The sequence below is a fragment of the Panthera tigris genome, chromosome A3 (genome assembly GCF_018350195.1).
Source record: "Panthera tigris isolate Pti1 chromosome A3, P.tigris_Pti1_mat1.1, whole genome shotgun sequence".
Lineage (NCBI taxonomy): Eukaryota > Metazoa > Chordata > Mammalia > Carnivora > Felidae > Panthera > Panthera tigris.
In genome coordinates, this window is record NC_056662.1 from 17,889,816 (window position 1) to 17,915,209 (window position 25,394).

Genomic DNA, 25,394 nt, shown 5'->3' on the forward strand with positions numbered 1-25,394 from the left:
CTTGAATTATGTGTGCCTTCAAGTCCTTTCCACCTACTCAATGTCTTAATCTATCAGCATTTTCACACATTTTCAGATTTTTTATACATACAAACTTGGTCTTGCTAGAGATCGTTTTATTATTTTTATTTTTATTATTATTATTTTATTATTATTATTTTTTAGAGAGCTGCACATAGGCAGGGGTGGTGGGCAGAGGAAGAGCGAGAGAGAATCCTAAGCAGGCTTCATGCCCAGTGTAGAGCCCAATATGGTACTTGATCCAATGACCTGAGCCAAAGTCAAGAGTCAGATGCTCAACTGACTGAGCCACCCATGCTCCCCTAAAGATCATTTTAGATCAATCTTACACCCTCTACTGGCTCACCTCTCTTCTCTTTCATGTTGCTTTTCCATATGGCCCTTGCTGTCCACAAAAGCTTGTGCTGAAAACCTTAAAAATATTTCGTTCATTTGTGGTGTTTAATTTTTTTCCTAACAGTGATTATGAAGTTTTGAGCATTCTCTGTATTTTAATTATGCTAATGTTGTGTACTTTGTGGATTTTTGGAAGACAGTCAAGGGGAATTGGGGTACAGAGAGGCTAGACTGAGGACCCAGTTGGTGTCCGTATCAGAAGCCAATACTGATTCATAAGCATGGGGTGGGGTGAGGTGTTGGAAGGTCTCTAGGGTCAGGCAGAGCCAAAATATGCCTTCCAAGGATGGGGGAGGTTGAAACAGGATCCCTGCAGTCACTGTCTTGGCCACCACCATCTCTTGGCTAGACTACACCACATTCTTCCTACTTACTAATTTTTCTTGTACTATAAGTCTGTTCTGTATATAACAGTCTCTACATTTTATTATTTTATTTTTGTAAATTTATTTATTTATTTTGAGAGAGGGAGAGAGAGAAACAGTGGGGTTGGGCAGAAAGAGAGGGAGAGAGAGCATCTCAAGAAGGCTCCTTGCTTTCAGCACCAAGCCTGATGCAGGGCCTGATCTCAGGAACTGTGAGATCGTGACCAGAGCTGAAATCTAGAGTCAGAAGCTTAACCAACTGAGCCACGCAAGCACCCCTAAATTCTTTACATTTAAAAAAATGTAAATCTGAAAACTTCATTGTTTCTGCAAATAAATCTTTGATGGCTTCCAGTTCTTCTTAAAATATAGGCCAAAACTGTACAGTCTAAAAGGCTCTACGAGGCTTCTGTCTCTAGCTTCACCTCATATCATTCTCCAAGTCCTTCTTTATAATGTAACCATTCCAGACTTGTTTATATCTTCCACTACACCATGCATTTTCTCACGTCCAAGTCTTTTCACATTTGTTCCTGAATCCAGGACACATTTTTTTTATACTTCATATATCTAACTCCTACTTATCTCCCAAGTCACAAGTTAAATGGTCTTTTCTCAAGGCAGTGTATCTTTTTCCTTCCCATCCACACTTCGTGTCTTCTTCTTACACATACTTAGCACCTAGTACTTCTTCCTCACAGTGTTTATTGCAACTTGTAATCAGATACTTACTTGTGAGAATAGGTATCTAATGTTAGTCACAAATATTGGAAAATAATGTGTACATGCTCCATGAGGACATGGACCCTGTCTGTTTTGTTCATCCTGTAACACTAGTACCCAGCACAATGCCTGGCACATAGTGATCATTCAGTAATCATCCATATAATCAATAGTGATCACGTCAATAAATAACTGTTGATTGGCTGACCAAATGAATAAATAAATAAAGGAATAAGTGGGCTGTTAGGGCCCTAGCCAAGTCTTAGAGGAATATTAAGGCAGGAGCCAAAGCAACTTGGCAAAGTAGACTATGGTGTCAGGGCTAATTCCCATTGTATTTACTAGGGTATCTCAATCTTAGAGAAGACAAAGGCATGAGTTATGGTAAGTGGGAAAATTATGTGAAAACTAGGGTGAGAACCAAATCCCCATCCTATACATAGGGCAGTCTAATGGGAGTAGAGTAAGAATTTTATGTACTACTCAGGTACCTAGGGCTTCTTGGTCAGGGTAGTGACACAACTTAACCTAAGTCTAACTGGATAATAATTAGCATCTACTAAAATACTTGATGCCTTGGGCACTATGCCTCTGAATTAAAGAGACATCCTATAATTTTAGCAGATGGTGAAAGGATGGATATATAGATGAGACAGACTTGATCTAGTCTTGAAATGGGGGCTATGAGTAGGTAAGTAGTTGTAGACATGAGGCATTTGGGTTTTTTTAGTGAGCTATGTGTTGTGGGGTGTGGTATGATATGGAGTGATGTCAAGAAAAAGAGTACTGAAAGAAAAGGCATACTGCCAGTAGCTGAAACCAGACTCAGCATTTTGAGAACTTGAAGCAACCTTAGAATACCCTGCCCACTCTACCAAATTGGCCTTTTCCAACCCTGTCTCTGTTATTTGATTCATGGGGAAATTGAGCCATAGAGAGCAGCAGTGACTTGCTTTATATTGCCCAGCACTGGCAGAGCTTGAGTAGAAGCAGGTCTCAACAGAATCAGAACAGTTAGGATATTAAATTCTACTCTAAGGTGATATATACCTGTGTCCAGATTTGCCAGTCCGGAGTGGGGACTGGGCTGTCTGTGAGTGAAGTTAAAATGATAGGGAAAGGAAATTATATTGTACTGTCCCAGAATATATGACACATCTAGAAGTAGGATATAATTAATGGAGATAGAACAGAAAGTGTACCAAATGTTTCTCCTTTCCCCAAAGCTTTATATAATCTTGGCACAAAGAAAGTACTCATTTCCTGTTTATTGAATGGATTGGGGACTTTGGGTATGTGCACACTGGCCAGACTTCCCATATGTTGGGATGCAGAGCGTCTAGCATGTTCCCAACTTGCTTGCTAACAATTCAATCACGCAGAAGGGCAAGAGAGTGACTTAGGACTTTGTTATTCTGTATCTAATTCTAACCAACAAAGACAAATTGGTTATGGAATTAGAGGTGTCAGGAATTTGGGAGAAAGCAGACATGTCAACATCATGTTTGTGAGAGCCAGGGAGAGTCAAGTATAATGAGACATGTGCTCCAGATTATAGAAAACAGCTTTTAATAGATGTGGGGTGGAGGAGGTGGTGTCAGAAATGGCTCACTTTCACACATGCAACTGTGGAAGGGAAGAAGATTCTCAGAAAATTGTCACAAATGACCCAATGAAGGAAAGCAAGCAGCAGAAGAAACCATTGAAACTACCCAGATTCCCTTTAATATGACCCATTTTACAGAAAACATTCCCACAGAAGGCAGGTTAGTGTTTTCACTACTGCAGGGATGAAGTGACCCAGAGGGAGCATGATGTGCTGGTAATAGTTGGTGTTTTCATCTGGGGTGCTGGCCATAGGTGCGTATTTACTTTGTGCAAAACTTGGCAAACTTGGGTGCCTGGGTGGCTCCGTCAGTTAAGCATGTGACTCTTGGTTTGGGCTCAGGTCATGATCTCATACTTGATGAGTTTGAGCCCTGCTGGGCTCCACACTGACAGCAAGGAGCCTGCTTGGGATTCTCTCTCTCCCTCTCTCTCTTCCCCTCCCCTGCTAACAGGCACATGCACTCAATCACACACTCTCCCTCTCTCAAAATAAATAAAACTTTTTTTAAAAAAGATTCTTTTTCTCCCTCTGCCCCTTTCTCCTATGTGTGTGTGCGCTCTCTCTCTCTCTCTTTCTCTCTCTCTCTCTCTCTCAAATAAAAACTTAAAGATAGAAAACTTGGAAAATTGTAGTTAAAGTTAGTATACTTGTCTCTATGTATGTTGTACTTCAAATGAACCAAGTAATGCTTCTTAAGTATATTTCTTTCACAAGTTATTTTTAAATGTTTATATTTGCATGTTGTAGTAAAGATTGTACTTTGCTTTATTCCTTTAATATATTTTTACGTGTACTATGCCATGTTATTATATGGTACTCACAATTATTTTTGGTTAGCTTCATAATATTCCACTGTGTGGATAGACTATAATTTCTTTACCATGCCTGTAGGGTTAGACCGGTATGTGGAGCTTCACTTTAACTTTTATAAAGACCATTGGAACCGACATCTTAGGATATAAACCTTCTAACATTTCAGGTTATTCCCTGAGAATAGATTCTTAGATGTGAAAAGATTAGATTGACTCACTTTGAAGTTGAGATCCATATTTACCAATTACCCCCAGCAGTGAAACCTCATCAAACTCTTGCCCGTTGCTGTATGCAATAATCTTGCACAATTGGCAAGTTTCCTAATAATAGCACTTGTAAAAATCTTTTTTCATTATATTAATACAAAGTTGGAGATTCTTCTTACCATTCCTAGTCTCTTGGTATGGCTCCCACCCTGCACAGTTTCTGGGTGATGGTCATTGTGGTGGTTGCACAGCCATGTGAAGAAAGCTTTCAGTCCTCAGGAGCTTGTGCTTTCTGTAACCATCTCAGGCTTCAGCTCACTGACCCTTTAAACCAGAGAGCAGAAATGGAAGCCAGCAGGAGTTGAACATCTGCTCTTTCTCCAAGCTTGAAAACAAAAAATTAGTTGGCTCACTTTTATCATCATTTTCAAGTTTTACCTCATTTGTTACTGAAGCTTCTTTGGCATCACATTTAGAGAGTTTTACTTTATTTTCATATTTTTTATTCATAATTTTTCCTTCTTTCTGCCTTCTGGTTGTACTTTTTAAAAAACATTTTTCTTGGGGCACCTGGGTGGCTCAGTTGGTTGAGCGTCCGACTTCAGCTCAGGTCACGATCTCGCGGTCCGTGAGTTTGAGCCCCGCGTTGGGCTCTGGGCTGATGGCTCAGAGCCTGGAGCCTGCTTCCGATTCTGTGTCTCCCTCTCTCTCTGCCCCTCCCCCGTTCATGCTCTCTCTCTGTCTCAAAAATAAATAAATGTTAAAAAAAATTAAAAAAAAAAACATTTTTCTTGAAATGTAGCATTCTTCAAATATCATATGAACATCTCAAATGAATACTTCATATATTTGCATCATTATGCAATGATGTTTGGGGAGTTTGGGGAGAGTAGCACTTCTGGAAAAGGCATGAAGGTTCTGCGCCCCTCCCCACATACTTCACCCTATGCGTCTCTTGCATCGGACTATTCCTGGGTTATATCTTTTTACAACAAACTGGTGATTTAGTAACCTGTTTCTCTGAGTTCTGTGAGCTGCTCTAGCAAATTAATTGAACCTAAGGAGGAGGTCATTGGAATCTCCAAAATGTAGCTGGTAAGTCAGAAGCACAGATAACAGTCTGGGGCTTGAAACTGGCATCATTTGAAGTGGGGGATAGGGAGCAGTCTTGTGGAACTGAACCCTTAACCTGTAGAATCTGATGCTATCTCCAGGTAGATAGTATCAAAATTGAGTTGAATTCTGTGACACCCTGTTGATATCTGAGGATTGCTTAATGTTGTGGAAGGGGAGGAACCACCCTCCCAAAACAGAATTGGGTCCAGTAACCCTCAAAGACCTGATTAACACAAGTGCTTTCAAGATGCAGTAATTTCTTATGAGTGAGCATTAGCAAGACGCACGTTTGATTCTTGAGACCCATACGCTTGCATTCCTTTTTGCCTTTTATTTTCATTGCTACACTATATTCAGACTGTTGCTGGGCGTATTACTTAGTCAACTGGAATTTTCAACTGATTCTAGGGCCTCCTTGGAGATGATCCTAAGAAAGCACGCTAAAATGATGATCTTTCTGAGCACACTCTTCTGTAACTCAACTGCAGGCCCAGTAATATCTCAAGTTTATGGGTCTTGTCCATTTGGGGAACAGCCAACAATAACTAGATAGTTTACCCACCAAAGATTCGATTGCCATGCAAACATACACACAAACAACATTACCCATGAAAACTGTGAGGTTCACCAGAGATCTCAGGGCTAGTATAACTTTTTGAACATGAACTTTGCAGTTTTATTCTTACACATTCATATTGCCTGGGATCTTGTCTAGTATCTGTTTCAGTCTGTGCAGATAGATGCATTTTTTACTTATTATTTACTTACCAACATAGTTTCCCAAAGATGTTCTTGGTGCCATCTACTAATATATGCCACAGTGTACAGTGTACCCATCTAGTGTTATTATTAAAGTTGTCCTGTGCTCGGGGCGCCTGGGTGGCTCAGTCGGTTGAGCGTCCGACTTCGGCTCAGGTCACGATCTCGCGGTCCGTGAGTTCGAGCCCCGCATCGGGCTCTGTGCTGACAGCTCAGAGCCTGGAGCCCGTTTCAGATTCTGTGTCTCCCTCTCTCTCTGCCCCTCCCCTGCTCATGCTCTGTCTCTGTCTCAAAAATAAATAAACGTTAAAAAAAAAATTTAAAAAAAAAAAAAGTTGTCCTGTGCTGGGCAGTCATAGGATTTGATGTTTATAAGTGGTTCTGTCTGGGAGGCAGCTTATGAGGTGATGGGAGCCAGGAATTAAAAGGCACAAAATATGTACCTTGCCTGAAAATAAATGAAGAAATAGAATTAAAAAGTGATTCCTGGTGTGCCTGGCTAACTCTGTTGGTACAGCATGTGGTTCTTGATCTGGGGGTTATAGGTTCAAGCCCTGCATTGAGGGTAGAGATTACTTAAAATCTTTAAAAAAAAAAAAAAAGGTGATTACGATGGGGGAAGAAATGGAAAGGACACATTTCAGGTTGTAATTAAAAATACATATACAGGGGCGCCTGGGTGGCGCAGTCGGCTAAGCGTCCGACTTCAGCCAGGTCACAGTCTCGCGGTCTGTGAGTTCGAGCCCCGCGTCAGGCTCTGGGCTGATGGCTCAGAGCCTGGAGCCTGTTTCCGATTCTGTGTCTCCCTCTCTCTCTGCCCCTCCCCCGTTCATGCTCTGTCTCTCTCTGTGCCAAAAATAAATAAAAAACGTTGAAAAAAAAATTTAATAAAAAAAAAATACATATACAGACATATATACAGGTATACATATGTACATCTTTTCTTTATATGACAGACCAAACCCACAACTAATTAACTGGAACCTCACTTTTGTTGTTCACAGGAGACCAAAATCAACTGTGTTCGCCTGGCTACAAAAGGTATGTTGGCATGTCCTTGTCTGTCTTCAACCATTTAAGGATTTCTCCATCTAGCCACACAAGGAAAGTGTAGGCAACAATTACTAAAAATAAAAGAAAGAATTGTTATTTTCATTGGAGTCATTATACCTACAGTATATGTTAATAAATACCTACAGTGTATATTAATAACACAATGCCAAAAACATAATAAGAGCTCAAAAACTACTTGTTGAATCAGTGGATGGATAGATGAATGGGGATCGTTGGGCAGACAGACAGACTGACAGACAGATGGACAGATGAATGGACTGGTAAATTAATCAGTAGAGTGATGAATATAAATTTTCTTAAATATTCTTCTATATATTTTCATTATATTTGGGTTTGTGCTTATATGGGTATTTTTTTAGCATGTCTGGTACACCTATCTTCTGAGTTTTGTGCTTTTTTCAGCTGGGTTTGGCTTTCACAAATGAGGTGATAGTGTCAGTGCCTTTAATAATGAGAAAACAAACACTGCATTGTTATGTAGTTGGCATTTTCAATACTTATCCCAAAACCTAAGGCAGCATTGTTCAGGCTCATCACTTTTTGTTTTCCTAATTATAATTGAATTGCCTGGCCCTTTCAATTGGTACATGTTTCTGTTTATTACTCTTTAAAAAAAAATCAATGAATGGTTTGTTATCATTTAACCTATTACAAGGTTGAATGGTTAGAAATCAGGTTTATCTTTTTGTTATAGGATGGATATTTTTAACAGCAATTCTCTCCATATAACCACATGAAAATTGGACAATTCTGTTGTCCCTTGCATTTATTGACAGTGTATATAGTTACATAGGATGCTTCCCCAGAGATGGCAATTATAAATATAAGTAGGCATATAATCATAGATATAAAACATAGACAAAGACGATGACCCAAGTGTGTATGTACATATGTGAGTATATACACGCATGCACAGTCATACAGAGGAAAACACATACATATGTGTGGGAAGAGGTAGAAATGAGGGAGGGGGAGAGAGAGAGAGGAGAAGGAGGAGAATGTCTATGGCTGTTTCACAAAATATGCACCAAGACCTATCACTCATGTCTTTCATAACTTTGAAGAAAACCAGCTCAATATGTAGGCTGAGAAGGAAAGATGATACAGGAGGAAGGAGAAGACAGAAGCACCAAGGACTCACTGTGATAAGAACCCCCTCTGATTTCACATAAGTCATGAGAGGCCGGCATGTCCCTAACTTGTTCTCTCTCAGGAACTCAGGCTACTGGACAGACAGAGATAAACTACTCTTTGTGAGGCAAGGAGAATTGATGGCCTGCAAACAAAAGTGACACAAATCACAGGCCTTAGAAGGCTTTCCCACTGAGGAAAACAGATAATCCAGGAGGAAGAGCATCATCAATTGGATAGCATTAGAGCTCCGGACAGCTGAGCGTCTGCTGTGTCCCGCTTAAAGGGGCAGCTGGGGGAAGGAAGGAAACGTACAGGGACACCTCCTTCACCCACCCCTCCAGCTTTGACCTCTAGACAAGGGAGAGGTTGATGTGGTTGCTCTGCCCTCCATGGCGGGGGTGGAGGGATGTGGTATTCTAAGGATACCCTCTGGGACATAAGCCCCCCTAAAGGGTAGTTTGTTGGATCCTGTTTTCTAAACTGAGAATTGGGAACACATGGTTGGATGGACAAGAGATAGATATGGGAACTTTACAAGAGAATAATTAAAACTCTACTTCTGGGGCAACTTCAGGATCCACTGTCCTCATAGTCCTAGAGACCCAGCATGAAGCACTTCTCCCTGCAGTACAGCTGCACTGGTCCTGAAAGAACTAGAGAGGAAAATATGTACCTCTTCTAAGCATAAGGATTTGTCCTCACATTTGACTTGTAGGATACTGTCTTCCTTAGGGGGGTGTGCACATGTAACGTGTAGATGTGTGGAGGGATGGGAACAAGTGAATGAATCTGGATTCTCAGATGGCCGAGCCCTGGCAGGGCAGGAAGGAGTCAGGAGTCAGAGGTAGATTCCCAGCACTGACACCCTCACTTTCCAGGTCTGCGAGGGCCAGCCCTTCAGCCCAGACAAGTGGAGCTTTAGGAGCACCTTGAATAGGACAGAGAACTGAACAGTGGAGAATGCCAGTCTCTCAGAGTCCCGGGGAGTTACCCCTCTCAGTGCCACCTCAGATAAGAGGATGCTTGGTGAGAAAAAAGCCAAGAAAAGACAAAGGAAAGCAGACCTGTGTTTGGTTGGTGTCTACTCTGTGCCTCACGTTAGCTTTGGAGCATCTGGGGTTGATTAAGGGTAAACCCTGTCTAATTCCGTGCTCTCTTCATGAGGACTCTGTAGCAAGGATCTAAGGCCAGGAATGAATATTTGGCCCATCTCTTTTTGGAATCAAATTTCCCCATTTTGTGGGTTTGCTGAAAATACTATTACTTTTAATAGAGAAAAATAAGATACTGGGAATCCCATAGGCTTTGGCAGTATCTAAAGTGCCAGTGACATATTGCACTGGCCATCTGGCTCCCTCCAAGTACTTGGCACTTCTCTGTCATCATGGCACCTTCCTCTTGGGGCTTCCAGTGGGCATCCAACCCCTGGAGTGTGATCACATGTGCAAACTCAAGGCCACTGCTCTGCTGATGTTTTATCCCTGACTCTGGTGACTCCTGATGGTGTCCGTGGTCACCTGTGTGAGTCCTGCAGAATAGAAGGGCTCCCAGGGAGAACGTAACAATCCCCAGCACTCAGGCAGGGTCATTCTGACCTGACCCCAAGCCCAGTGCCTCTTCTGTTAGATTCCACATCTGGCTCCAGCATGACGCTCTAACCCTTGAGTCTGCAGCGTTCCTGTTAGTCACTTGAACTCTGATGCAGCACTGCCCAGTTTGGAGGGTTGCAAAGCAAGGGACCTAGAATAGTTTTCTATGGCTGCTGTACCAGAGTACCAGCAGCTGAGTGGCTTAACAACAAAATTTCTTGTCTCACATTCTGGAGGCTGGAAGTCTGAGGTAAGGTGTCAGTAGGGTTGGCTCCTTTGAGGACTGTGAGGAGAGGATGTGATCCATGCCTCTCCCTAGCTTCTAGCAATCTTCATTGTTCCTTAGTTTGCATCTTCACATGGCATTCTCCCTGTGGGCATCTCATGTCCAAGTTTCCCCTTTTTCATAGGGACACTAGGTACTGTTAGATTAGGAGCCCACCCTGTTCCAGGTTGACCTCATCCTAAATTAACTAATTACATCTACAAGAACGCTATTACCAAATAAGGACACCTTCTGAGGCACTGGGTGTTGGGATTTCAACATATGAACTGGGGGACGGACGCATAGTTCAACGCATAACAGGACCCATGCATTTAGGGGCAGTGTCTATGTGGTTTCCACTGGAGCCTCTGATTGCTCATTATTCACAGTATAATCCCAGTGGCTTTTAAGGGTGTGCAAGGAGCAAGAACCAGCCCTGTCAGAGGGGGGCCCTGGCAGTGGACTGGGTCTAGATTGGACTTCTGTTCCCTTGGGAAGTTTAGTCAGGCTGCTTTGGGCAGAGGAATTGCAGGTTCTGTGGAGGGAGCCCTGGGCAGCGGGTAAATACAGTAGGTGGTCTGCACACACCCAATGGCTGGGTCTGTGACAGCAGGACCCTACTTAGACCCTACATGATGGTGGAGCATCAGGTCCTGATCTAGTCAGGTTTCAGGGCCCTGAGCAGAGCCTGCTTTCTGGGGCAGGCATCAGCACTGCTGACTTGGAAGGTCTCTGATGAGGTGATCCTTGGCCTTAACCACTAACTTCCTCATCACATTTTGCCATGGCAGAAGTTCCTGACACATGCCTGGCAATCAAAAAATGCTCACTGAAATGAATAAATGCATTTGAAGCCGGCATCTTACTGCAGCAAGAGTCAGAGACCTTGAGAGTCTCAGTTGATCTCTCTCAAACTCCAAGTGCCATGTTTCAGGTTATCCCCATCTATCCATTCACAGAACATATTTTAAACATCCCTACTGCCAGTGGTTTCATGATAAACCTGCTCTTTGTAAAAGAAAAGCCCTTATTTGTAGTCTTTGTTGATCTCCAAAGTATAAATATCCCCACCATGTCCAATATCAACTTACCAATGGTTTAATAACTGGCTTGCAAAAAAGTCCAGAGTGTTTAACACCCGGGTCTAGCAAGCTAATACAAGCCAGCTCCGGCACACCAAGGCCTCTACCACCCAGTTTGTTAGAGGATCAGACGATATAATAAACATCTAAGTGTTGTATTTACTGCGAGGTGTTTTGGAAAAAAATATTGTCAATAAATGTTATTTCCTTTGTGTAGTCTGCTCAGTCAGCATCTGTGAGCTGGGTACCTTGAAAGGAACTAGGGTTTTGTGCTGAATCAGCAGGCATGATGCCTGTCCTCAAGGAGCTCACGATCCAGTGTGGAAACAGACCTTGCATGAGTGATTTTGACAGATAATCGTGGACTTATGATTATGATCAATGCTTCCAAATGGAAGTGAAATGTACTGAATGGGGGCTAGAGTACCGTTGGGGCCAAAGCTCCAGGCAGTAATGGCATGTATGTTCCTGGGCCTTCATCTGGGGTTCTGTTTCTCTGGGACTGGTCCAGTATGGGAGATACAACCCTTCTATTACCTCCATCACTACCCCTTCTCACCTAAACACTGGGAATTGCACAATACCCAGACCAAGGGTAGGATTGGAAGGCCAGCTGACTCAGCAGCTCAGACTGTGAGAGGAGCCATACCCCTGGTCCAAAGTCCCTGTTAAGAGTCAAGACTGTATGTATTTAGAGGATTGAGAGGGTAGGGATTTGCATATCACCAGGGGGCAATATTTATTTACAGAGTGAGGGCAGAACCACAAATTGAAGGCCCAGCTAAGGGACTGTGGGGTGGGAGTTTGATATTTGCTAGTAGAAGGGTAATTCTAGCATCAGGACAGGCTCACCTCAAAAGCCTTGAAAACGGTCTTTTTCATTGATGGAAGGGTCTTGTTGGCATTGCCCCAGATTCACATTCTTTTTTATCTTGTTGATCAGCCAGGGGTTGCCTGTTATTAACTTTGGCTAGAGATTTAGAGGAATTAGAATGTGAGTTCAACCATAGTGGGGAAGTGGATTTCATCGATGAGTAGATAAAGGCAAATAGGAGCTGTCTTAAGACAGATTCCCTGGAAGCAGAGCCTGAAGCAGGGATTTGGGTGCATGTAATGTATTGATGGAGGGCACTTGGAAGAAATCTATAAATCAAAGAGGGAAGTGGGATGGTAAAAAGAAAATGTTAAAGCAAGAATCTGTTCTCAGATAAATGCAAGCCTAGGCTAGATGCAAGTGGAGTATAAATTTCTCCAAAGTTCTGCCTTGAAGCAAGAAGACCAGGTTTTCTGTGTCTCTCCCCCATAACAATTAGTCCTTGGTACTTTCCCCTTTCCTTACCCTCTCCCTCCCCTCCATTTCTCAGGTGGCTCCAGGGGAAATGGTATCCCAGAGCCTTGGCCAAAGTCTCTGGAGAATGTCACAGGTGTGAGCCCTTAGTCTTAATACCAACAGCAGCAGGGGCATGGGGGTGAGGGGGGAAGGTTGGGTATGATACACTGACCTGCAAAGGGGATCTGGGAGTGGCACCAGTGGCCTCCACCGCACTGATCTTATTATAAAGAGGATGTGTTTCATCATCGGGTTGAGGGATAGCAAAAAGCTCATGGAATTGCCTCAATTTCAAGAGCTAAAAGAAAATCCTGAAAGCCCTGTGCTTGGCACACTCTACTCTGAGAATTTGTTCAGAGCTGCAGAGAGAAAACTTTAGCTAATGGGTAAATAAGCATTACATTTTTGGTTTAGAAACAGAGAATTATTATTACTCATTCTCTGAAGGGAGGGCAGTATGAAGATAACAGTGAGGCTTCATTTGTGTAGTTAAAACAGGAATTGTGAGATAGAGCAAGTAAGTGGGAGGTACATTTAGACCCATTAAGTAAGGTTTACCTCGTATTTGGAAGATGAGGGATGGGCTCAGTTTCAGAACCAGGTTGAAGATGGAATCTGAACATACTCAGAGACCACTCTTGGGAAGATAGAGCATGTAGAAATTTGCAATGAAAGTGCAACCTTAGACTTCCAAGGTTCTGAAGCTTAGGCTGGAGGGAGTATGGGGGCGGGGAACTGCCTTTCCTGTGGAAGATGATTATCCTCTGTGGTGGGAGGTGCCCCAGGCTATAGCTGCTGAAGGAGGGACCTGAGCATCTGTTTGTGCCTTTCTGACTCAGAGCAGGCCAAAGGGAAAATGGTATTGATGGAGGGCACTTGGATCTGCCAAGTTCTAGATCAGCCTCTCCCAAGCTTCTATCCTCATACTTGGCAATATTCTTCTGACTTACCAAGTTCCTTCTAACTTCAGGGCCTTTACTCATCCTGCCCCCTCTGCCCAAAATTATCCAGCCACTGTATGTGCCTGTATAACAGATAAATATCTTTCTAACTGCAGCATAGACACACTTCCTCAGAAAGATCATCCTGACCTCCAATCTGATGTATATCCCCAACATTTTCCACCTGAAATCATACCCTGTACTTTTTTTCATAGCATTCATTTTGACTTGCAAATATGTACATTTTTTTTGGTTTGCTTACATGTTTAGTGTCTGTATCCCAGCCACATTCCAAGTGTAGTAAAAGCATTTTGCCTATTTTTAGCACTGTTGTGTCCCCAGATTCTAGCATACTTTCGTGCTCAGTAAAATATATTGAATGAACAAAGGGATAAATCAATGGATGGTCAATTGATTAATGGATAGATGGATGGATGGATGGATGGATGGATGGATGGAGGAAAATAGGTTATTCTTTCATGGCCTCTTTTTTTTCAAATACAACCTATTTGTCAGCACTGTTCTCTTTCAATGTAGGAGTAAAAAGGAATGAGGTAGAGATCAACTATGTAATCTACAGTACCCACTCACAGAAAGGCCAGCCAGGCTCTGCTGGGGTATTTGCTATAACAGGGACCTCACTACTGGCCCAAAGAGTTCCTCCCACCATGGGAGGACACTTCATTTGGAGGGAGCCTCAATATCATGAGTCCATATTGGCTCCCTGTTATTTCTGCCAATGTGTCTTTGAGGCCACATAGATCCTGTCTGCCTTTCCTCCCTCCAGAAAATAAAATTTGTTTTCTCTGTGTCCCTCCGCCCCAATTAGGGTCAAGCAGGTACTTGCCTGTCTGCCCTCTCCCTGTTGGAACCTCTCTGGCCACCAGCAGACAATAGCACTCCCATCTCTGGCACCAGCCAGGGATGGAACACAGCTGGTTCTGCAGACTCCCGCTGGGTGCGCCCGAGTGGCAGTTAGAAAAATCAGCTTTGATTTGATTTGCAAACTGAGCCTAGTCATTGAGACAAAATAAATCCGGAAACCCATAAAGCCATTTGCAGAGTTGCTTTGCAGAAGACAGCCACAGTTTTAATCTAGTAAACACTCTCTAACGATCCCATTAAAACAGCCCCCTCAGAGTAGGTGCTGAAAGCTGAACTCCAGAATAATGAAGCATGAGATAAGGGGCCAATGTCACCAGTAGATCCATGCTGCCCTGTGGTGGTGATGGACTAAAACCATTGTCCCAATGGCAATAGGAAAGAGACGTGGGCAATGGTCTTTTGTAAATGTGGTTTCTTTTTATAATGGCTAAGCCTGAGGTGGAGCATTTCATCCAGCATTTTCTCTTCTCTCTTCATAATGGATTCTCACCCCTGCAGAGAGTGGCAGGACAATAAATACCCATTCTCTAGTGAGATGCCCTCATTTTGCAGATGCTAAGACTGGAGCCAGGAAGGGGAATGATGTGTCCATAGATTCCTTATCTGTAAGGATAACATGCCACAGGTGGTGTGAGAAGCCAAGCAAGATGTAGGTATTGTCTCCTATCAGATAGGAAATTCCCATCACCTGCCCTCCCCTCTGTTGACCCAATTCTATGCAGAAGGTTCTATCTTTATGAAGCTTCTTTGAGAGGTTGCATGGAATAATGGGGAATCAGAATCACCTGGCTTTAAATCCCACATCCTAAACTTAACTGTTTGACCTTGGGTAAGTCAACCTTTATGAGTCTATCACTTCACTTTTAGGCTGGAGATCATTCATTCTTTCTCATGATTATTTGAGGTAATGCACATAAAAGGTCAAGAATATAACAGATTATAAACATCTTTAGCTTCCCTCCTTCATTCTTCTGAACTTCTCTGATAGGAGACCTGGAGACCCACCTCTCTCTCTGCTGTTCTCTAAGGAAGAAAACCCAAAGCCCAGGCTCTAGTCATTTCTCATACAATTCCACAAATCACACATTTATCAGATGCACTCAGGCTAGATCCAAAGTGCAGAAACAGGCACAGGAATGATGCTGGCCTCACTTCTTGGTATTTAACCTCTTCATCAATAGGTTGTTATGTTTAAATGAGATTCTACATAGCAATCATGTATTTTTATTGACTATAGCATTTTGCTCATGTACCTGCTGCCCTTTGACTGTAGCACTTTTCCTTTCCTCCTGATCTACCTAACAATTTCAGGAGGGACTCAGGACCACAGGATGCCCAAATCTAGCTTTGGTAGCTGAAGTAGAGACCCCAGTGAGGGATCACTTATGAGAGGCAAACTATAGTGAGTCAGTCTATTGGAAAACTCTTGACTCTTGTTCAGTCTTTAGAAATCCTGCCAGAATTTCAGAGGGAGAAGTCCAGGGTGTGTGCTTGGGGGTTAGAGTAGGGTGGTACTGTTTCTCTCTAGCCAAACCCAATAAGGTGAATTTTCCATAATGAGGGTTCTCAGAATTGCTTGAGTATAACAGATCTCCTTGGCCCTTGGCCCCTCTTATTTTCACTCAGTGTCTTCTAGGCCCTAAAATTCCAAAGGAATAATTTGGCTTTTCCTGAAGGTTTTGTGACAAGATAGAAGAAAAAGATTATATTATAAGTAGACCAAAATAACCCAAAGATGACATTCACATTAATATTTTTCTTTCTACAACCACTGACACATCTCTCTAGTCTTCTTTTGTCCTTCTCCTATCCCTTCTCTCTAGACTGTTCATACTTCTCTCTCTCTCTCTCTCTCTCTCTCTCTCTCTCTCTCTCACTCTCACACACACACACACACACACACACACACACACACACACACACACACACACCTTTTCCCCACCCCACTCAGGAAGACAAAGCTAGAGCAATAGAGTCCAGGAAAACAAAACCAACACCAACACTTGCCCTTCAAGCATGTCCTCGGGACATCCCTGTGAACTACAAATGAGAATTATCTACCCAAGACCTGAGACACCTGAGTTGACCTTAGCTCAAATCTGATGCTCCAGAGCAATTGTATCTCACAAAGGGATAGGAGGAATTTTAAAATCATGAGTCAGAGAAAGAGGAAAATGTTTCTGGAGACAGCGTTAGAAATAAAGAGAATAAAGCTCTATTAGAGCTTTCTCTGATGGGGTTTCAATGTAGTGTTGAAAGGGGGGGGAGGTGAAGAGGGCTAGCAAAAATTAACCATCTGTGATACCAGTCATGGTACTATGGTGCTGTGTACCAGTCATAAGGCTGTGTATGTTGACATGAGTTTATAATGAGATGATAGAATCAAAGCCTGGCATGTATTACACACTAAATAAATAGTGATCATCATTATTACCCTTACTCAAGAAATGAAACAGTATAATCCCAGAAGGGTTGAATAAAGAACCCAAGGTCCCACAGAATTGCAGCTGAGTTCTAACTCCAAAGCTCATGGCATTCCCATGACACCATTTTGAATCTTGTCAATGACATAGACGGGGTGAGATTCTGTGAGTCAGAGTCCCCTATCTCCTATTTGTTAACCCCTTCCCATGACTCTATTCCAATAATAGTCGATAATAGAATATTTAGAGCATGATGGGTCTTTTGTTTCTCTTTGGCAGTGTCCAGGCTAAGTCCTGAGATCTGTAGCAGACCTGGTGCCTCAAGGAGCCCTCAGCTTTTTACACTAGTATAATATATTGAAGCTAATAAACCAAGAAATTAGTTTGCCTTCAAGGTTATCTATTCTAGTGTCATCTTTAGTCCATCAGCATCTCTTTCTATTCACCATTCTTTGCTTGAGAAGGAAATAGAAGTCAAAAATCAGAAAAGAAGTCTGAGGCACTTATAATTCTGATCTTCTTCTTCTTTGCACAATATTAATATTTTTATTAATATTTTTATTAATATCAATATATATGAATGGGGGCTGGAAACTATGGAGAGAGCAGGGTCATGAATCCTCTAACAGAAAATCCATATGATGTGGGAACCAGATGGCAGAAGAGAAAGCAAGGGACTACTACCTTTTCTTCTGCCGGATTAGTTAGGATAGGTCAGGCTTAGCTGCAATAACAAATTAATACCCAAGTATCAGTGGCTTAATATCAGAAAGTTTTCTTTGTTGTTATGCCATCTAGAATATATGTGGCCTCAAAAGATGCCATATTAGGGAAGAGAAAGTATGGGGATAGTAACCTGGATCTTGAATACCTCACTTGGAAATGACTCTAGTCACTTCTGCTTACATGGCTCTGATGAGGCTTGGATTCTTCTGTGTGACTAAGAAGGAGTGATAGACCAGGCACCAGTAAACGCTAGTCATCTCTACACAATATGTATGAGCTCTTTTCCTGTTTCCACTTCCCTTTGTGTCCTGCTGAGACCCATGATCCATCGCTCGTCTTCTGCTACTGTACCCACTAGAGAGACGTCTTCCCATCCAACACCTATGCAGCTATACTTCTGTGTCTGCCCTTCATAGCTAAGCACTCCTACCCAGCAGAGTTGGAGCCCTAGGTGGTAGAGTGGGGAGGCTCCTCTGGGCCTGTCAACCAAACTAAGGCTTTAACTGTTTTTTTTAAATTTATTTAATCCTTAAAAGAACTTCATGAGATACTTATTAGTATTCCCATTTTATGGGTAGGGAATTGAAACTCATAAGTGTAATTTTCCAAATGACACAGCTAGTAGGTAAATACTAAACCAGAATTTCATTTCTTCATTTAATTTTCCATAAATATATATTGAGTGCAACTTAGTATTGACAGTGGCCTCCTGTCCCATAGAGGTTAAGAAATTTGTCTTTGGATTTGGACAGTCTTTGATTCTAGGCTGGAAAAGGCACTTAACTGCTCTATGTCTTGGTTTCCCCATCTGTAAAACCATGACAATAGCACCACTTACTTTATGGGACTAATGTAAGAATTCAATGGGCTAATGCATATAAAGTGCTTAGTGCAATGCCAAGCTTATAATAAGCACTCAACGGGTAGCTAGTGGAACAACAAAAAGATAAATTATATCAATATAGCATGATAAGGGCTGTGATGAAGGTAAATCCAGGATACTGTGGGAGCAGAGAAGGGAAACATAAATCACTTTAGGGTGTGCATTCTCAGGTACGTGGTTACTGAGACAAGTTTTAAAAGAGTGACGGTTATCATATTGAACAAGGCTGAAGAGTAAGGCAGGGAGGTCTTCTGAGTTGAGGAAGTAGCATGTGCAGATCATTGGAGGCAAGAAAGCATGCCACTGAACTTGAATAGGTCAAAGCAAACAGACAGATGCCAGTGTGACCAGAGGGCAGGAGTGAACAGAGGTGGAGGCTGAAATGGCAAGCAAGGCCAGGACACCAAGGACTCAGCATAGCCCCATAATATATGTGATATATATATCTATATATCTATATCTATCTATATATAGATATAGATATATGTATATATGTATATGTGTGTATGTATATGTATATATGTATATGTATATATACATATACACACATATATATATAGACATAGTCCTGAGACTGTGGGCGCCCTTGGAGGTGCTTAAGCAAACTGCCTTTGTCCGAAGTCCACCCTAGTTATAGCTTAGAAGATGGATCAGAGATGGGGTTTCAGAGCACAGACAAGGTGGGAGCATGGGAGAACAGGTAGAAGCCACTGAAATGGGACAAGTGAGAACATTTGAGTCATGTCTTCTCAAGCTTTCTGTTTCTTTTTCTGACATGCATGCAAGCCATATCCTGCCTACCTCAAAGGTGGGGGAAAATTAATAAAAATAGCCACTTAGACTAGGGGTTGGCAGACTTTCTGTAAAGGGCCAGATAGTAGGTATTTTCAGTTTTGCAAGGCCTGTGGTGTCTGTCACACCTACGTAGCTTTGTCATTGCAGCACAGAAAGCAGTGAAATAAATATAAAATGAGAGTGTGACTATGTTCCAATAAAACTTTATTTCTGGACATTGAAATGTAGATTTTGTATAATTTTTGTACACCATAAAGTATTACTCTTCTTTTTGTTTCTTTGTCCCCCAACCATTTAAAAATATAAAAACCATTCCCAGCACATGGCCACACAGGGAACCGTGGGAAGCTGGATTTGACCCATGAGCCATAGTTTACTGACCTCTGACTTAGTATGTGCTTTGAAAATGGCACAGTTCTTCATACCTTAAAGGGAGGAATATTATGATGACAACTAAGTGGTAGTTACATTTTATAGTATTTCGTGACCTCGATCAAGCTTGGTATTTGTGTGAATTTTTGAAATTATGTATTTCCTATTTACCAGTTGGTCTGGAACACCCTACCTCTCTCTCCATTTGCATAAAGGCTTTATACAGTTTTGTTGATGAATCAGTAGAGGAACATGCAGCCTTTTACCAAGCATAAGACACCTTACTGCCTTTTGTATCATTTTCTTTATAGAGACAAGTGGTTGGTTTCAGAGGGCAGGAGTGTTAGTCATGCAAACCAGGGTTGGAATACTGCATCTGCCAGTTGCTAGTTGTGTGATCTTGAGCAAGTTACAGTAGTTCTCTGGTTCATGTATTCACTCGTCTATTTATCCAACAAATATTCACAGAGTACCTACTACATGCCGGGTACGAGATTGCCTAGTAAATGGAACGCTGTGACTACCTTCAAGGAATTTACAGAACCAAGGAGAAGTCAGCCATTAAAAACACGGGAAGGTTATCACTGTATAAAGGGAAGACTAGGGTGTGATGGGAAAACAGAGCAGGCCATCTTCTCCATACATGGTGAGATGCTCAAGACTCCCAATAAAGGAATTCCAAACTGATTTCCTGAAGGATGAACAGTTGCCAGCCAGGTAAAGGGGCAGGAAGGGAGTGCATTCCACACGAGGTGATGAGGCTGGGTAAGGCCTACAGATAAGAAGGTAGGGGGCTGTTGATAACAGAGAAGATTTCATTGCCCTTTGGGCAGAGAGTGTGGACCAACAGGCAAGGATCTGTCATTGAGGGTCTGCGAGCTGGTGGAGGGGATTTGACATTTACCTTTCTCATGCCCTTCAGCTGAAGGGTGGAGAGTGGATTGATAGGGGGCAAGACCAGAGACAGGAAGACCAACAGGAGGCTGCTTAGGTAATCCCCAGTGAAATATGAGGGTGGCTTCAACCAAGAGGAAATGAAATTGGAGAGAAGGAGGAGGAGGCTTCCAGAACCTTCCTGGAATATAATGACTAAGGCATGCTGAGTAATTAGAAGTGGGAGGTCAGTAAAAAGGAGGGGTAAAGGATGACTCCCAGATTGCTAGACCGAGGTGCTACGTGGGTGGGGCCACCATTTACTAAGAAAGCAGAGACTGGGAGAGAAGACACCAAGTGGAAAGATGATGCATTCATTTGTAATAATACTGACCTTTCTGGGATGCTCTCAGTCTCAGAAACATTGTGTGTGAGGTACCTGGCATGTCGTGGGGCCTTGATAAATGCTGAATCTTATTCTCGTTTCATTTTTAAAAATCTTTTTCGGGCCTTGTTGTGTTAGATCACGATGTTCTTTTGCTGTTTAGTGTGAGCTCTTCAGAGCCACAAGAACTATGGTTTTGTTCACCGTGCCACACGTTTTCATGTGTGTTTCTTTCTCTCCTTCTCTTCTGCATGCTGCCTGGGGACTGGCTTCCTTGTGGTCAGCACCAATGGGCAGCGCCCAGGTGACCCCGGGGACTCCACTCTGCCTCCTCACCACAGGTGACCATCAGAGCCCTGGGCGGGTGGGAAGGGATTGAGAGTGGCCCATGCTCAGGGCATCCTCCATGCCAGGTGCCCCAGAGAGGAACTGGCAGTCCCTCCACCCCACCCATCCATCTGCCCACCTATTCTTCCAGCCACCCACCCATTCACCCATCCACCCAACTCTCCATCCCTCCTTTCATTCATGCATCTATCCACTCATCCATTCTAATGCTTACTACTAAGTACCTGCTGTGTGCCAGGCGCTGTTGCAGGCATTGAGGCATACAGTGATGAGGAAAAAAAGACATGTTCCTGTGACTTTCTGGGAAGGGAAAGAGCCACACAAATCAATGTACAACTGTAACCATGAGTAGTGCCACAAACGAGAGGTATGTGGTGTTCAAAATAGACAAACACATATACCTGGAGCAAAGGGAAGCAAGCCCCAGGAAGTGACAGCTTAGCTGTGGTCTGAGGTTAGGGAAGAAGTTGACCTATTACGTCTGTGCTTAGGAAGTAAGTAGATCAGGCTGTGATCCCAAGCCTACCATTTGTCCCAGACAGGCCCTTTATTTTTTTTAACGTTTATTTATTTATTTTTGAGAGAGAGAGAGAGCAAGCACACATGCACACACACAAGTCGGGGAGGGTCAGAGAGAGAGGGAGACACAGAATCTGAAGTGGGGTCCAGGCTCCAGGCTCCAGGCTCCAGGCTCCAGGATCCAGGATCCAGGCTCCAAGCTCCAGGCTCCAAGCTCCGAGCTGTCAGCGTAGAACCCAATGCAGGGCTCAAATCCACAAACCGTGATATCATGACCTGATCCAAAGTTGGATGCTTAACTGACTGAGCCACCCAGGCACCCCTGGGACAACCCCTTTCAGTGTGATGATCTCAACTTCTCCTATGTGTGAAGCAGGAGTAATCATGGTTACCTCTTAGGGGGCGCCATTTTCTCGCAGTCTCTGCACAGGCAGCGTCTTCTGGAGGTGTACTCCAAAACCATACAAGATGACGAGTGTAAGAAGGGCTGGTATGGGAGTGCCCAGTCCAGAGTAGGTATATGTTTGAAGTAAATACCAGCCCCTTCCATCGAATACACTGCAGTTTGATCTAATGTTGCATAAACATCCATTGCTCTTCAGAGACTGGGCTGCAGAGCCCATCTGTGTCAGAGGCTAATGCCCATTTCAGGGCCTGATAGACAAGGGATGCTGCTGACCTAGAGATTCTACCTCAGGGGCTCATTCTTGTCTTTACAGTCATTGGCGATTTCAAATCTTTTACTGTCACCTCTCTCAGAGTTGTTGCTCAGACAATGGCCTCCTCTCTACTGGTCCCTGACTGGCTAGTTTGTCATAGGGGGAAAGGGGGTGTGGCAGGCAGTCATGACAGGAGTCTGGCCATCCAGTACCTCACAATCCTCTACTGTCCACCCCCTTTCCCAAATTCAGAAATATCACTGCCGGGGCACCTGGGTGGCTCAGTTGGTTAAGCATCCAACTCTTGATTTTGACTTAGGTCGTGATCTCATGGTTCCTCAGTTCAAGCCCCATGTCAGGCTTTGTGCTGACAATGCAGAGCCTGCTTAGGATTCTCTCTCTCCCTCTCTCTCTCTCTGCCCCTCCCCTACTCATGTTCTCCCTCCTTCTCTCTCTCTCTCTCTCTCTCTCTCTCTCTCTCTCTCTCCATACACACACACACAAACACACGCGCGTGCACTCTCTCTCTCAAGATAAATAAATAAACATTAAAAAAAAGAAATAGCACTGCTAATGAATGTCTCTGGGTTCTCTAGACACAGAGCCTGAGATAGGCATTCTTGTGCAAATCATTCATGGAGGAGTATTCTCAGAAGAAAGTGAGGAAGACAGGGTAGGGCAGGGAAGAAACTAAGGGAGGATGTGGAGGCCTGTGTCAGCCTGAGCCCACAGGGGCCTCTGGAGTGTGGGAGCTGCCCCCACCTTGAAGTCAGGGGCCAGCAGTTGTGCCACTGTGTCAGCCAGCCATTGGCCACGGGCTCCCGTGCGAATGCACAGCCTCCTGGAGAGGCAGCTCACCTCCGCCTTACGGCACTTCTGCTGAGAAGGAGGTATCTGTGAGCCTTTAGCAGCCAGCACCCTTCGCAGATAGAGATGAGGTGCACCAGCCCTGGAGAGGAGATCTGGGCAGACCCTCCATGTAGCATTCGCTACAGCCCAGCCCAGCTTTCCTCCATAGCTACCTCCACAGCTCAGCGTGTCACTGCCCACGCCCCAGGAGTGTCCTCCTAGCCACTCATTACCTGTGTGACTTTAAGCAAGTTGCATAGGCTTTTTTCACCGGCAAATCTAATTGTCACACTTCACAGTCATTTTACCGATGACTATTAGGGGACCCTGGAGAGTGCCCTGCTCCACAGCAGCACATAGTAGGCCTTCAGGAAATGTCAGTCTCCTACTATCCCCCCATCATAGGCCCACCAGCCTCACCCTCACCCTCACCCCCAGGGCTGTGTGGTCAGAGTGAGGGGCCAGTGACTCCACCCCCGTGCCCATACCCACTTTACTGAGGAACCGTGCTTCTCCAGAGCAGGTGAGGGAGCTCCATTTCCACTGGGCCATTGTTCTCTGGGATCTATTCAAGTCGAGCAGTCTGATAATGTTTTCTTTAAACAGAGCCAATTCTGTATCAGGCACATTTGTTCTTACCTCTTGCCTCTGAGGTGTCTGAATGTTCCTCCTCTGACAGGTTTATTTCATCGTGTTCCATTGGTTTCTCGGCCTCATTTGATGGGTGAGGTGCCTGCGAGTGTTTCTCTTTGAGCAGAAGGTCCCTTTCAAAGGGTGTTTTTGTTAATGCTCTTCCCCTGGTAGCAATAAGGGCTGGTGTAAATAATAACTGTCAGATGTGAATGACGAGGAGTTCAGACCGTGAGCGCAGGCTGCCTCATTTCAGATCAGCAGCGCAGAGAACTGTGGAGCCACGTTGTGTGTCAGGGACAGGCTGGCATTTGGAGTCGAGGCTGTGTTCAGCTCTCGGCTCTGCCCCAGTTCTGGCCTGGTGATGGTGGGCAAGCGATTTCTTTTCTCTGGGCTCCCTTCTTTTCCGGACAAGTGGGGATAGCAGTGCACCCGGCCATAGTTAATGGGGAGAGCGAAGTATGATAGCCTTAACTTCCTTGCTCAGCTAACTCTGACTAGCTCTTCAGGTCTCTGACTTCCTGACCTTGCCTTCAGAGAATCTGTGTTCAGGGACAGGGCTTGTCACCCTCGGCACTAGGGACACTTGGGGATGGGTAATTCTCTGTGGTGGGGGGCTGCCATGTGCGTGTTAGGATGGTCAGCGGCACCTCCGGCTTCTACCCACTAGATGCCAGTAGCACTTCATCCCTCAATTATGACAGCCAACTCTATCTCCAGACAGTCCCCCAGGTCCCCTGAGGGACAGTAGCTCCCCCTCTTGAAATCTTTCAGAGCTGCACTGTTCAATAAACATAGAACTTGAACCATGTCTGTAATTTTACATTTTTACAGAAGTGTTTATTTTTGAGAGAGAGAAAAAGAGAGAGAGCGAGCCCATGCAAGGGCAGGGGAGAGGCAGCTGGGGGGGGGGGGTTGGCGGGGACAGAGGATCCAAAGTAGGTTCTGTGCTGACAGCAGAGAGCCTGATATGGGGCTCGAACTCACAAACCATGGGATCATGACCTGAACCGAGGCACCCCTATAATTTTACATTTTTTTAGAGTCACATTAAAAAAGAAAAAAATAACAGATGAAATTAATGTTACTAGGTATTATTTAACCCAATGCATATAAAACATCATTTTAACATGCAGTTATTATTTTAAAATTACTAGTGAAAGGTATTTTATGTTCTTTTTGCCCTAAGTCTTTGAAATCTGGTATACATTTTACACTTAGAACACTTCTCAATTCAGATGCTAGATTTCAAACAGTTAAAATGAAATATAACCCCAAAAAGATAAACATCGTGTTTAACAAGTAAACATATTTTAAACTAGTATAGTTTTAAAATTTAAATTAGTTAAAATAAGTAATAAAATAAATTTAAAACCTCAGTTCCTCAGCCACACTAGCCACATTTCAGATGCTTGGTAACTACATGTGGCTTAGTGGCTACCATTCTGGACAGTGCAGATCTAGAGGTAAAAAAATGTCTTGATCATCTTTGTGCCTAGTCAGAGAACAGAAGTGTATATTCACAGAGTAGTGGCTCAGGAAATGTTCAATTACTTGATTCAGATTTCACACACACACACACATACACACATTTGACAATGTCTGGAAATGCATTTGGTTGTCA

General features: G+C 43.5%; 1 protein-coding gene across 3 annotated transcripts in view; it reads left to right on the plus strand.

Moving 5' to 3' along the window:
* The window catches only part of PTPRT (protein tyrosine phosphatase receptor type T), a 796,626-nt gene that overhangs the window by 582,500 nt on the left and 188,732 nt on the right, over positions 1 to 25,394 (plus strand). For all 3 annotated transcript variants that reach the window (XM_042980385.1, XM_042980383.1, XM_042980384.1), the window contains exon 12: positions 7,013 to 7,049. In XM_042980385.1, the coding sequence (XP_042836319.1) occupies positions 7,013 to 7,049 (37 nt within the window). The remainder of the gene's footprint in view (positions 1 to 7,012; positions 7,050 to 25,394) is intronic.